The 13,557-nt window shown below is 39.4% G+C and overlaps 1 protein-coding gene across 1 annotated transcript in view; it reads left to right on the top strand.

Annotated features, from left to right (window-relative positions):
• CD180 (CD180 molecule) overlaps window positions 1-13,557 on the top strand; it is a 41,048-nt gene that overhangs the window by 18,292 nt on the left and 9,199 nt on the right. Inside the window, exon 2 of the mRNA XM_043979818.1 lies at window positions 13,167-13,333. Coding sequence (XP_043835753.1) covers window positions 13,167-13,333 — 167 coding nt within the window. The remainder of the gene's footprint in view (window positions 1-13,166; window positions 13,334-13,557) is intronic.

Raw genomic sequence — 13,557 nt, 5'->3', positions numbered from 1 at the left:
CCTACCCATTCAGTTTGGCTGTTTTCAGCAACTTACAGTCTTAGGGCTTGGGAACTGAAAAGTTAAGTGACTTGTCCAGGATCACACAGTCTGTGTATGTCAGAGGCAGGATTTTAACCCAGATCTTTTTGACTATAAGGCACCTCTCTAAGCACCACTGTAGGCTGCCTCTTCCTTAGAGATGTACAAAGCTTAAATACACAAGTCTTGACTGAACTCACCATCTAGTTTGGGGTAGTTAAATGATCAGAAAGAGAAGCAGTGTGGCACAGTAGATGGAAGGTAGAAGAAGGAAAACCTGGGTTCAAATTCCACCTCCAACATCTTTCTGTATGATCATGGATATGCCAATTTATCTCTTTGAACCTCAGTTTTCTCATCTGTGGAATGGAGATTCGGTAGTTACCCTATCTACCTCATAAAGTTGTTGTGAGAACAGATTGAGATAAAGTATATAAAGTGTTTTTGCAAACCTTAAAGTTCTGTATAAATGTTTTATTATCACAACATACTTATAACTATACTATATATTATTAGTCTATACTATATAATTTTACAGATGAGGAAACTGAAGCAAATAGAATTAAGTGACTTGCCTATGTTCACACAGCTAGTAAGAGTTTGAGGCCAGATTTGAATTCAGGTCTTTTTTTTTTTTTTTTTTTTTTTAGTGAGGCAATTGGGGTTAAGTGACTTGCCCAGCGTTACACAGCTAGTAAGTGTTAAGTGTCTGAGGCCGGATTTGAACTCAGGTCCTCCTGAATCCAGGGCCAGTGCTCTACCCACTGCACCACCTAGCCGCCCCGAATTCAGGTCTTCTTGACTCCAGGCCAAGCATTCTATCCACTGCACCAGCCTAGCCACTGATTTAATATTAAAAGTGGAAAGTGTTGATGATACATGAATAAAGGGATAGAACATCCCTTGAGTGAAATTCAAAGGCTGCTAAATCAGAAGGTGTTTTCAACAAAGCAATATTATATAACATTATATGTTATAGTGCATATAATATAGACAATATTTAATAAGCTTCATAATATTTTATATATTATTACTCTAATGTGAAATAGCATAGGACCAGCCTATAAAAGCAATGCTGAAGGGAACACTTACTAGGAAGATAAGAGAAAGTTTCCTGGGGGACGTGGCATTTGAAATAGGCCAAAAATTAGGATTTCGACAGATGGAGATGAGGATATAAAATTTCAGGCAGAGGGAACAATGTAAGCCATGGGCCAAAGGTGGGACAGCATGGGGCATGTATGGGGTATGCTGAGTAGTCAAGCTCTGCTGAGTTGAACACAGAATGGAAGTGTGCAAAAGCTGATAGGGGGTTGAACTAGTGTCAGGGGTGGATGTTTGGGTAATGAGATGTTGGGTGATAATAAAAAAAACAGGAAGGAGAAGTGGGGACCAGTTCAAGAGACCACAGACATGGTATTTATGGGACTTGACAACCTGTTTTTAAAAGAGAAGGAAAAGTTCACAATAATACTCCAATTTCAACTTTGGAGAATGGGACGAATGATGATGTCATGGAGTAAAATAAGGAAGCCAAAAAGTATGATAGGTAATGGGGAAAACATTCTGGAGGCAGTGTGTGGCAGTGGGGAGAGCACTGGCTTTGGATTCGAAGGACCTGGGTTCAAATCCCACCTCTGATACTGGGTAAATCATTTGATCTCTCTAGGATTCCATTTCCTCATCTGTAAAATGAGGGCATGGATTAAGTGACCTCTACAGTTGTTGTTGTTCAATCATTTCAGACATGTCTGACTCTCTGTGACCCCATTTGGGGTTTTCTTGGCAAAGATACTGGAGTGATTTGCCATTTCCTTTTCCAGCTCATTTTACAGATGAGGAAACTGAGGCAAACTGGGTTAACTGACTTGCCCAGGATCACTCAGCTAGGAAGTGACTGAGCCTAGATTTGAACTCGGGAAGATGAATCTTCCTGAATCCTCACCACTCCAGCCTTAGATATATGATCCTAAGAGTCTATCTTACTATCTTACTTCCCTTTATAACAAATTATTTTTTAAAAAGGAGAAAAAAGTTGTTCAGCAAATCTAACCAACACAGTCCAATAGAACATACAACATTTTCATCCAGAGCTCCCCATTCATATCTCTTCTTTGGGTCATCAAAATCACATTATAGTCTTAAGTTTCCATTTTAAAATTGAATAACTGTTGTTATTGGTTTTCTTTCTTTTTCTTTTTTTTTTTTTTGTGGGGCAATGGGGGTAAAGTGACTTGCCCAGGGTCACACAGCTAGTAAGTGTCACATGTCTGAGGCCAGATTTGAACTCAGGTCCTCCTGAATCCAGGGCCAGTGCTTGATCCACTGTGCTACCTAGCTGCCCCTTTCTTCCTTTTTCTTGGTTGTTTTCCTGGTTCTGTTTACTTCACTTTGCATCAGTTTGTCTGTCTTCTCATGTTCTCCTTGTAGTCTTCATTTCATTGTTTTTCACAAGGCAGTAATATGCCACTATCATATTTGTGTACCACAATTTGTTTAGTTATTCATTCCCTAATCAATGTAAGTGAAGTTTGTTTCTCATTCTTTGTTGTTGTTTTTGTTTTTGTTGTTGTTGTTTTTACTACAAATGGTGCCTCTATAAATATTTTGCTGTATATTGACCTTTGTTTCTGACTTTGATTTCTTTGGGAGATATACCTAGCATTGGGATCTCTGAGACAAAGGGGATAGACATTTTAGTCACTCTCTCAGAATAATTTAAAATTATTTCACTGAATGCTATTACTAATTCAGAGCTCCACCAATGTCACGTTAGTTCTACTGTATTTTATAACCCCTCCTACATTGATTATTTCCATTTTATTGTAGTTGTCCCTTTCAAGAAGTTTGATGACCCATGGGTGAGATAGTGGTTTGATGTTAGGAGAGGTAAGGAAAGATTTTTAAAAAGCAATTTGGGGAAACTTATACATGTTTTTATGCAAATGGCATAGAGTCAGGGGCAGCTAGGTGGCGCAGTGGATAGAGCACTGGCCCTGGAGTCAGGAGTACCTGAGTTCAGATCCGGCCTCAGACACTTAACACTTGCTAGCTGTGTGACCCTGAGCAGGTCACTTGACCCCAATTGCTTCACTAAAAAACAAACAAATAAGCAAATGGCATAGAGTCAATGAAGATAGAAAGATGAAAGGTGCTTTAGAGACTATAGAATGATTGAGTATGGTTCAAGAGTAGGCACAAGAGTCTACTTGCCAAGACAAACCCAGGAACTCTATGAACACAAATACAAAACACTTTTGACACAAATCAAATCACAGCTAAATAATTGGAAAAATATCAATTGCTCATGGATAGGTCAAGCTAATATAATAAAAATGACAATTCTACCTAAATTAATTTACATATTCAGTGCCATACCAATCAGACTACCTAAAATTTTCTAGAGCTAGAAAAAAATAATTAACAAAATTAATCTGGAAAAACCAAAGGTCAAGAAAAAAAATGCACAGGAAAGTGGGCTAGCTGTAGCAAATCTGAGGCTTTACTATAAAGCAGCAGTCATCAAAACTATTTGGTACTGACTAAGAAATAGAGTGGAGGATCAATGGAATAGGTTAGGCACAGGAGACACAGTAGTAAATGACTTTAGTAATGTACTGTTTGATAAACCCCAAAACTCCAACTTCTGGGATAGGAACTCAGTATTTGACAAAAACTGCTGAGAAAACTGGAAGATAATATGGCAGAAACTAGGCATAGGCGAACATCTTATACCTTGTACTAAAATAAGGTCAAAATGGGTACATGATTTAGACATAAAAGGTGATACCATGGGTAAATTAGGAGAGGAAGGAATAATTTACCTCTCAGATCTTTGGAAAGGAGAACAGTTTATTACCAAACAAGAGATAGAGAATATTATGAAATGCAAAATGAATGATTTTGATCACATTAAATTAAAAAGGTTTTGTACAAACAGAAGCAATGCATGCAAAATTAGAAGGGAGACAGAAAGCTGGGTCACAATTTTTATAGCCAGTACTTTTTTTTTTTTAGAGAGGCAATTGGGGTTAAGTGACTTGCCCAGGGTCACACAGCTAGTAAGTGTTAAGTTTCTGAGGCCGGATTTGAACTCAGGTCCTCCTGACTCCAGGGCTGGTGCTCTATGCACTGTGCCACCTAGGTGCCCCCACCAGTACTTCTGATAAAGGCCTCATTTCTTTTTTTTTTTCCCATTATATGTAAAGATAGTGGGGCAGCTAGATGGCGCAGTGGATAGAGCACCGGCCCTGGATTCAGGAGTACCTGAGTTCAAATCTGGCCTCAGACAGTTAACACTTACTAGCTGTGTGACCCTGGGCAAGTCACTTAACCCCAATTGCCTCACTAAAAGCAAAAAAAACCAAAACAAAACATGTAAAGATAGTTCTCAACTTTTGTTCATACAAGCTTTCCAATTTCAGATTTTTCTCCCTCCCCCCTCCCTCCTCCCTCCCCTAGACAGCAGGTAATCTGATATAGGTATATATATATATATATATAACATTAAACATATTTCTGCATTAGTCATGTTATAAGAGAAAAATCAGAGCAATGAGGAAAAACCTCAAAATAGAAAAACAACAACAGCACCAAAAACAAAAGAAATAGTATGGTTCGTTCAGCATCTATACTCCACAGTTTTTTTTCTTCTTGGATTTGGAGATTCTCTTCCATCATGAGTTCCCTGGAACTCTTCTGTACCATTGCATTGGTGAAAAGAATATATTCCATCACAGTAGATCAATACACAATGTTGATGATACTGTGTACAATGTTTTTCTGGTTCTGCTCATCTCACTCATCATCAGCCCATGCAAGACCCTCCAGATTTCTCTGAATTCCTCCTGCTTATTGTTTCTTACAAGGGCCTCATTTCTAAAATATATTGGGAACTAAATCAAATTTATAAGAATCCAAGTCATTCCCCAATTGAGAAATGGTCAAGGGATGTGAACAGACAGTTTTCTGATGAAGAAATCAAAGCTATATATTGTCATATGAAAAAATTATCTAAATCACTATTGATTAGAGAAATGCAAATTTAAATAACTCTGAGGTACCACCTGACACCTATCAGATTGGCTAATATGACAAAAAAAAGGAAAATAATAAATGTTGGAGAAGTTGTGGAAAAAATGGAACGCCAATGCATTATTGGTGCAGCTGTGAACTGACCCAACCATTCTGGAGAGCCGTTTGGAACTATGCCCAAAGCGCTATAAAACTGTGACCCAGCAATACCACTATTAGGTCTTTTTCCCAAAGAGATCATAAAAATGGAAAAGAACCCACATGTACAAAAATATTTATAGCTGCTCTTTTTGTGTTGGCAAGGAATTGGAAATTGAGGGGTTGCCCACCAATTGGAGAATGGTTCGACAAGTTATGGTATATCAATCAATGGAATACTATTGTGCTGTAAGAAACAATGAGCAGGTGGATTTCAGAGAAATCTGGAAGGACTTGCATGAACTGATGATGAGTGAGATGAGCAGAACCAGGAGAACATTGTACACAGTTTCTATAACATTATGTGTTGATCAACTGTGATAGACTTGATTCTTCTCACCACTACAATGGTCCAAGATAGTTCCAAAGGACTCATGATGGAAAATGCTCTCCAAATCCAGGGGAAAAAAAGAACTGCAGAATCTAGATGCAGATCGAAACATACTATTTCTATTGTTTTGGGGTTTGAGGGGTTTTTGGGGGGGCAATGAGGGTTAAGTGACTCGCCCAAGGTCACACAGCTAGTAAGTGTCAAGTGTCTGAGGCCGGATTTGAACTGAATCCAGAACAAGTGCTTTATCTACTGTGCCACCTAGCTGCCCCTATTTCTATTGTTTTTTATTATTGTTTTTCTTTTTTGAGGTTTTTCCTTTTTGCTCTTTCTTCTGTCATAATGCAGAAATATGTTTAATGTGACTGCACATACATAACCTATATCAGATTACTTGCTGTCTTGGGGAGGGGGGAGGGAGGGGAGGGAGGGAGAAAATTTTGAAACTAGAAATCTTATAAAAACAAATGTTGAAAACTAAAAAAAATTAATAAAAATTTTTAAAAATTAAAAAAAAGAAAGTGAAGTGGCAGACATGACCAATTTAATGACAAAATGCCAACAAGGTCTGTAATATCCTTAACTGGAAGATTACCCAGGCTCTTTGTAGTCTGAAGAGTCTGTGAGTTTATGATTTGACAGTAAAATAAAGAAATTTTAAAATAAAAAAAAAAGAATAGGCACAAGGGATGAGATCAAGAGCACAGATAGATTAATCTTGGCAAGGAGTAAGGACACCTCATTGTAAGACAAGAGGAGAGGAAGAGAGAATGGGTGAAGATACTCCAAAGTTTTAAGTTGCAGAGCAGCAGCATTGGGAAAGCTTACTTCAGATGACCTCAGGCTTCTAAGTGAAATAGGAGGCTAGATCATCTCACATGTGTGTAAGGGGTGAGGGATGTTATAGTATAGGTTTTAGAAGAGAGGAAAAGGTTTGAAACAATTCCTGTGGGAAATGACATCAAGAAGCAGTGAGAATTGAAAAGAAAGATTGTCCTGCAACTGTGAGGGTACAGATGAAGTTATGCTCCATAAATTTATAGCAGGTGAAATCATCATGATTTCATAGCTCTCTCCAAGGATTTGGTGGGGGGGGGCAGTCAGGGAACAGGAACACAACAATCTAGTAGTGGAGGTCACTCAGAGTTGAACATTAGCAGGCCAGTAACATGCAAGGCCAGGGGGATTAAGGTTTATTGTGTGGGGGTGGAGGATAGAGTATCTGTTGAACATGAAGAATTTGGAATATTTTAGACCTAACTCATTTCCTTGAAGATGATAATACCTCAATCCCAAAGTAATATTACAAGTCACCCAAAATGAAAATAACTGTTCATAAGTACACAAATTTTGTTCTGTCAACATATCAAACTTGGAGTCCCTGGGTAGCACAAGTATCCCATGCTGCCCAAACTCTGTATCCCAGCCTTCTCTTCTCTTCTAGAACTAAAGAACTAATGGGTAAAAAAATAAAAATTGCTACAGTTCAGAGGCCTAATAATTATTGCCCACTAAGCTCTAACTAATATTTTTGTAATTCTATTTTAAAATGTCTTTTCAAATTGATTAGCTTGAGCTTCCACTTACTCATTGCATTACTTACAGAGCCATGAATTTGTGAAACAACTTTAAGTAACCATGGAAACATGCAAAACTCAGGACTACTTTGTAGTGTGATTGATTCACTCTGGGCTCTCAGTTAGCTACTTCAGGTTCTAGGTATTTTGTGGGTCAGAATCCTCTCCAAACCATAGCTCAAAAGCCCCCACTAAAGTATTTTGTTTTTTATCAGTTAGTCAGATGACATATTCAGTTCATTACAAAGGCATTTTTCATAAAATAGCAATGTAAATAATAATTTTTCCTCTCCAACCTTGATCTCAATCTTCAACAAATATATATATATATATATATATATATATATATATATATATATATATATATATATATATATATATATATATATATACACACACACACACACACCCAGTGTATAGGAATTATGGGGCGGACATTCACAAAAAGGGAAACACAGGCATCCATATGTGAAGGGATGCACATGTGAATGTATAATCACAGTATATGCATGGAGGGGCAACTCATATCTTTGATACAAAGCTGGGCTATCTTCCACTGGTGTCATAGTATTGCTCTTTGCAAGACCTGCTCCCTTCCCATGCTCTCTCCAGCTGATCATCAACTCGGGCTATTTTCAGGGTCACAATGTTTTAAACAATATTTACTCGGGATGCTGTGACTGTAGCTCTTTCTATGGTAATAGTAATAATAATAATAGGATTTATATGGTGCTTTAAGATTTGCAAAGGGCTTTACAAATAGTTTTTCATTTGATACAAAAAAAACTGGAATGACTTATTATCTTCATTTTGCAAACAAAGAAACTGAGGGAAACAGAAGTTAAATAACTTGCCCAGGATCACACAACTAGTCAGTCTAAGGCAGAATTTGTATTCAAGTCTTCCTGGCTCTGAGTCCAGCACTTTTATGTACTATGTCACCTAGCTGTCTCAGCCTAGTTACCTCTAATATCCATTAAGGGATCTGAACCACCCTCCCCTTTTGGGTTGTAATTTCCACTCAAATGTTTTAGATTGTTTTCCTGCTTTAGTAAAGACAGGAGAATGGTCATCATTTAATGAGGGATCTTTCTGATAATTAAGGATTTGTAGTGGCTAAAGGTAACCATTGTGAGCATCAATTATTATTATTATTATTATTATTAATTGTGATTAATCAATTAGAATTAATCAATTAGGACTGTCCAGTATAGGAAATATAGATTCATGAGTTTTTATTTATAAAGTTCCTTAGAGCTGACAAAGTATCTTTTTCTGAGGTTAGTAGAGTTATTATTATTATTATTATTTTTTACAGATGTGGACAAGGAGGCTGAAATGGCTTATGTCATATCCATCCAGAACCACATAGTCAGAAACTATAAAAAGCAAGATAGAACTTGAGTTGCGACTAAAAGTCCAGTTTCTGTTCCCCTTCATCATGTCAAATGGACAGTGATCTTGGGTGAATTATTTTGGGTTTGGGGTATTCCTGTCCTTAGCCTGTTTGGGGGGCCACCATTGGGATAGTGGCCTCCAAACTGAATTTGGAGTCAGAAGAGATGGGTTCTGATCCTCTTCCACTTATTCTCCATGTTACTCTGGGCAATTCATTTTTATAACGAGGAGGTCAGGTTAGATGACTTCCATGATCTCATGGTGGTGCTATGGTGACCCTGGCAAATCACCTAACTCCCCAGGACCACTTCCTCATCTATAAAATGATGATTTAAAATTATATGGCTTTAGGTCCTGTCCAATTGTACATCTTGGATAGCACATATTATTTTGTGATTTGCCTTTTTCTCCTTTTAAAAAATGAGTACAAGGGGAATAAAACCTGCTAAATTGTAATGTTTCAGTTAACTGGACTTTATTCCATACAGTTGCATAACTCAGTGCACTTCCTGTTATTCTCCATTGCTCTAAACTCTAATATCCTTGAGAAGCTGAGTCTGATCTGCCTTCTTTGCAGGCTGGACAGGGAGGTGGAGTTTCTCTTCCTGTGGCTACTTGGCCACAGTTTCAAGAGTGCACCCAGGCTTTGGTTGAGCCTCATTGGAGAGCTGGGCTCTTCTCTCTGTATCCTTTTAGTGAGGTAAAGAACTTAGTGTGGCTCAGAGAAAGATTAGGTCTGGAGTTATTTAAGTATATCGTAAGAGCTCTGAAGCCCTAACAAATTCAAGAGGAGAAAAAAAAGTTTTTGCTGCCTTAAAGTCTCCTGCTACAAGGGCATAATGGAGCCAGACAAATTCTGCCACACTCTTTCTTGCTCCTGCTCGTCAGGGGTATCAGTGCTGCAGCTGAGGCAGCAGAGTGAAGGCCCAGGAGCAGCCCTGGTCTGGTCGGGTGAGGAATAGGGGAACCAGGGGCAGTCCAGCTGGAGCAGCAGCTGTGTCTCAATAGCTATGGGTGCTCCTGCTGCATACAGGGGCTGGCACCTGGGAATTGCCGCCCACATGTGTTGCCTCCCAGCAGTCAGTCAGCCAAATCAGAGGTTGAAATGCAAAGTGTGCATTTCAAAAACATGGTGAGAATTTGTAGAGATCCCTAAAGGACTGAGGTCTGTGTAAGACGCTGAATGAATTGCAAATTGATATAAATATACAATTTGCATTAGTGACAGTTATAATGCTTCCATCTCCTCCATGTGATTAAGAGGAAAATCTGACTTCCTTACTCTGAGCTTACTCATACTTCCCATGGTAAAAGGTGCCCAGATCAGCAGAAATCCCTATGAGTGAGTTATACTGTAAGGCAATTAGCATGGCAGGCCTGGTCTCTTCCGTAAAAGTGCATGCATTGAGGGAATGGATAATCTCAAGATTTTCAGGAGGGAAATGCTGATTTTGAGCCCAGGGGAACAGGAAGCTAGAGCAGGTCATTATCAGGCCTGGGATGGGGTGTGGTGAGTCAGAGTTAATGTCTTCTCTGGTGCCTCTACCAGGGGCGACTCATATCATAGTAAAGAGGAGGGGGGAAATAAGAAGAAAGGGGGAGGGGAAAGATAGGGGAGAAAGGCAGGTGAAGGGAGAAAAAAAGGGGAAGGAAAAGAAGGGCAGGAAAGTTAGAGCTGAGAGGGTAGCTGGCTAAGGGAAGATTGAGAGGGAGGAGAGGGGGAGAAGGAAGAGGAGAGAGATGAAAAGGGAAGTGATGTTACTTGTATTATAGATTTCTGTACTGATATTGCTATTGAGGCTAATATGAGAGGGATAGATTCTGCATCACTGAAAGGCTGGTTGATAAATGTTCATATTTTTCTTTTAATGTTTAAACAGATTCAGTCTGCTGGCCTTTTATGAGATCCTTAAGGAGGATAAGTCCATAGGATAAAGTTTGTCTGATGGCCTAGAAATCCTGTGTAACCACCCCCTAAGTGTGGGGAGGGGGAGGGGAGAGGAGAAAGGAGAAAGGGAGGAGAAGAGAAGAGAGGGATGGGTCAGTGAGGTCTTCCCCAATGAGTGACACATTGAACTAGGCTCATGTTAGTTTCCACTAGGCCTAAGAATCTAACTCAAGAAGCATTTATTACATTCCAGTTCTGTGTAGGACAGTGCACTAAGCACTATGGTTACTAAGACAAAGAAGAAACCCATCCCAGACACCATTTCCTGAAACCAGACACTGTCTGAACTTTGGTCCATACTTTTCAGTTATCCTCAATTACCACAGGCACAGAGATTTAGAACCAGAAGGGCTTCTGTCATTATCTTGTCCCTCATTTTACATATAAGAAAACCCAGGTAAAGGAGGCTTGCCCATGAGGTAAGAAGAGAGATGAAGGGCTTACCCAAAGTTTTTGTTTTGTTTGCTTTTTTAATGGTGACTAGCAAGACAAGATTTAAATCCAGGCCCTCTGACTCCAGATTCAGCTCTCTACTGTCCCTGCTACAGAGGATAGAATGTTGGGCTGAGAGTCAGGAAAACCTGAGTTCACATTGATTTTTGTTTGTTTGTTTTTGGTGAGGTAATTGGGGTTAAGTGACTTGCCCAGGGTCACACAGCTAGTAAGTGTTAAGTGTCTGAGGCCATATTTGAACTCATGTCCTCCTGAATCCAGGGCTGGTGCTCTATCCACTGCGCCACCTAGCTGCCCCAAAACCTGAGTTCAAATCCAGCCTTAGACACTTACCTGGACAAGTTATTTAACTTCCATCTGCCTCAGTTTCCTCAACTGTAAAATGGAAATGATAATGATAGCACCTCCTTCCCCAGGGTGGTTGTAAGGATCAAAGAAGATATTTGCAAAGTACCTGGCACAGAATAGGAGCTTAATCAATGCTTGCCTCACCCCCCTCTCCATCTCCCTGGAGCAGCCAGTCTCCCTTCTTGGATGAGCCTGACCAGCCTCCTCCTTGAAATCCTTTGTGTCATTTGCTCGCCTCTGATCTGAAAAGTGATGCCTCAGACCTGGTCTGACTGTCTTACCTGCTCTTTTTCTGCCTTACCTCACTGCAGATGAACTGGTCCACTTATCTCCAGACTTGTGATCCTACATTCATACTGATGCTCTTCTCTGACTACCATTAACTGCTAGCTTGGGGGTAGTTTTGCCACACTGTTGTCCTGGCTCTGGCTCCAAGGCATAGTACAGGATAGAATAGGTGTTCCACTAAGATCAGTATTCACTGGGCCTCACTGAATGCACTGAGGGCAGTCTTGGATACAGTTCTAATTAGATGAGCACAAAACCTCTGAACTGGAAACATTCTTCCTGGGCTTTGCTATCTCCATAAATCCTTTTGCAGAGGGGAATGAATCTGTGATTTCAGTTCCTATGTGGATAGACTCCTACATCAATGCATAATAGCAACTGTTCTGTAGTTTATGGCTTAGAGAATTAGTTCCATCAGGGGGCAGTGGGAGGTTGACTTGTCTAGAAGCATACAAACAGGATGTGTCAGAAGTGGAACTTGAATACAGGTCTTCCTGACTTGTTTTGTTCTTGCTATCTAATTGTTTCAGTCATTTCTGATTCTTTGTGACCCTATTTGGGGATTTCTTGGCAAAGTTATTGGAGCAGTTTGCAATTTCCTTTTCTAACTCATTCGACATTTGAAGAAACTAAGACAAAAAGAGTTAAGTGACTTGCCCAGGGTCACACAGCTAGTAAGTGTCTAAGGTTGGATTTGAACTCAGGAAGATGAGTCTTCCTAACACTATACCCAGCACTCTATCCACTGCACCACCTACCTGTCCAAGAGCCAGATTGTAAAGCATTTTAAATACCAAAAGAGTTTATATTTTATCCAATTTTAAAATGCATTATTTTATTAATTTTCTATTTATTTGTATTTTATAGAGCTATTGGGAGCCACTGAAGATTTTTTGGTGGGAGTGTGAAATGGTGAGATCTATGCTTTAGGAATAGAAATTTGACAGCTATATGGAAGAGAGATTGGAGAGGAGAGAGATTGGATTACAAGGGAGACAAATTAAGAGCTGATTGTAATAGCCCATATGAGGTGTGATAAAGTCCTGACCTAGAGTATTGGCCTCCAAGAGTCAAGAAGGGAACACATATGAGGGATGCGAAGCAGGTAAATTGACAAGACTTGGCAATTTATTGGACATGGCAGTGAGAGAGAAAGATGACTCCAAGGTTCAGAAGCATTAGTATAAGATGTACCATTATGGTCATAAAACACTTTGCTAGGGCAGGTATGTACATTGTTATGAATGTTTAAAGTGCATACATGAGTTTACAGAGCTGTTCTATTTCTGTTATGTCTGGGGATGTATGTAATAAGGTATGGTTCTCAGTGAAACTGGCCTCACTTTCTTATCTGTAAAACAAAAGGGTTGAACTAAATAACCACTGAGTTCTCTTTCTCCTCAAAAATTGTTCCTACTAATCATCAATGTAGTCTGGACTGAATGTAAATGGTCCTTCTTATCCTCCTGATTGGAAGATATCATGTAACCCTGGAAAGAACACCATCTGTAGATTCAGAGAATTTGGATCCTCTGACTCAAGCATTAAGATCTTTTGTTCCTTCCAACAGGTTAAATCCAGCGTAACCTACAACTGTGAAAACCTAGGACTTGAAGAGATTCCTGAAAGTCTTCCAAACACAACGAAATTTCTTGACTTCAGTTTTAACTTTCTCCCTGACCTCCAAAACTCAACCTTTGGCAGGCTCAGAGAATTGGTCTACTTAGATTTAACCAGGTAAATAAATTATTTCCCTGTATAAAGCAGTATTTTAATGGAGCAATTATATACCTTGAAAGGAAGCATAAAGAAGCAGCTAAATAGCTGGCACTGTAGTCAGTAAGATCTGGGTTCCAGTCCTCCCTCTTGCAAATACTAGTTGTGTGACCTTGGGCAATTCCCTCTCAGTGCCCTAGGCAACTATTGCTATTATTCAGTTGTTTCAGTTATATCTGACTCTT

Source organism: Dromiciops gliroides, chromosome 1 (assembly GCF_019393635.1).
Source record: "Dromiciops gliroides isolate mDroGli1 chromosome 1, mDroGli1.pri, whole genome shotgun sequence".
Classification (NCBI taxonomy): Eukaryota; Metazoa; Chordata; class Mammalia; order Microbiotheria; family Microbiotheriidae; genus Dromiciops; species Dromiciops gliroides.
This window is presented reverse-complemented; position numbering and strand designations above follow the sequence as displayed.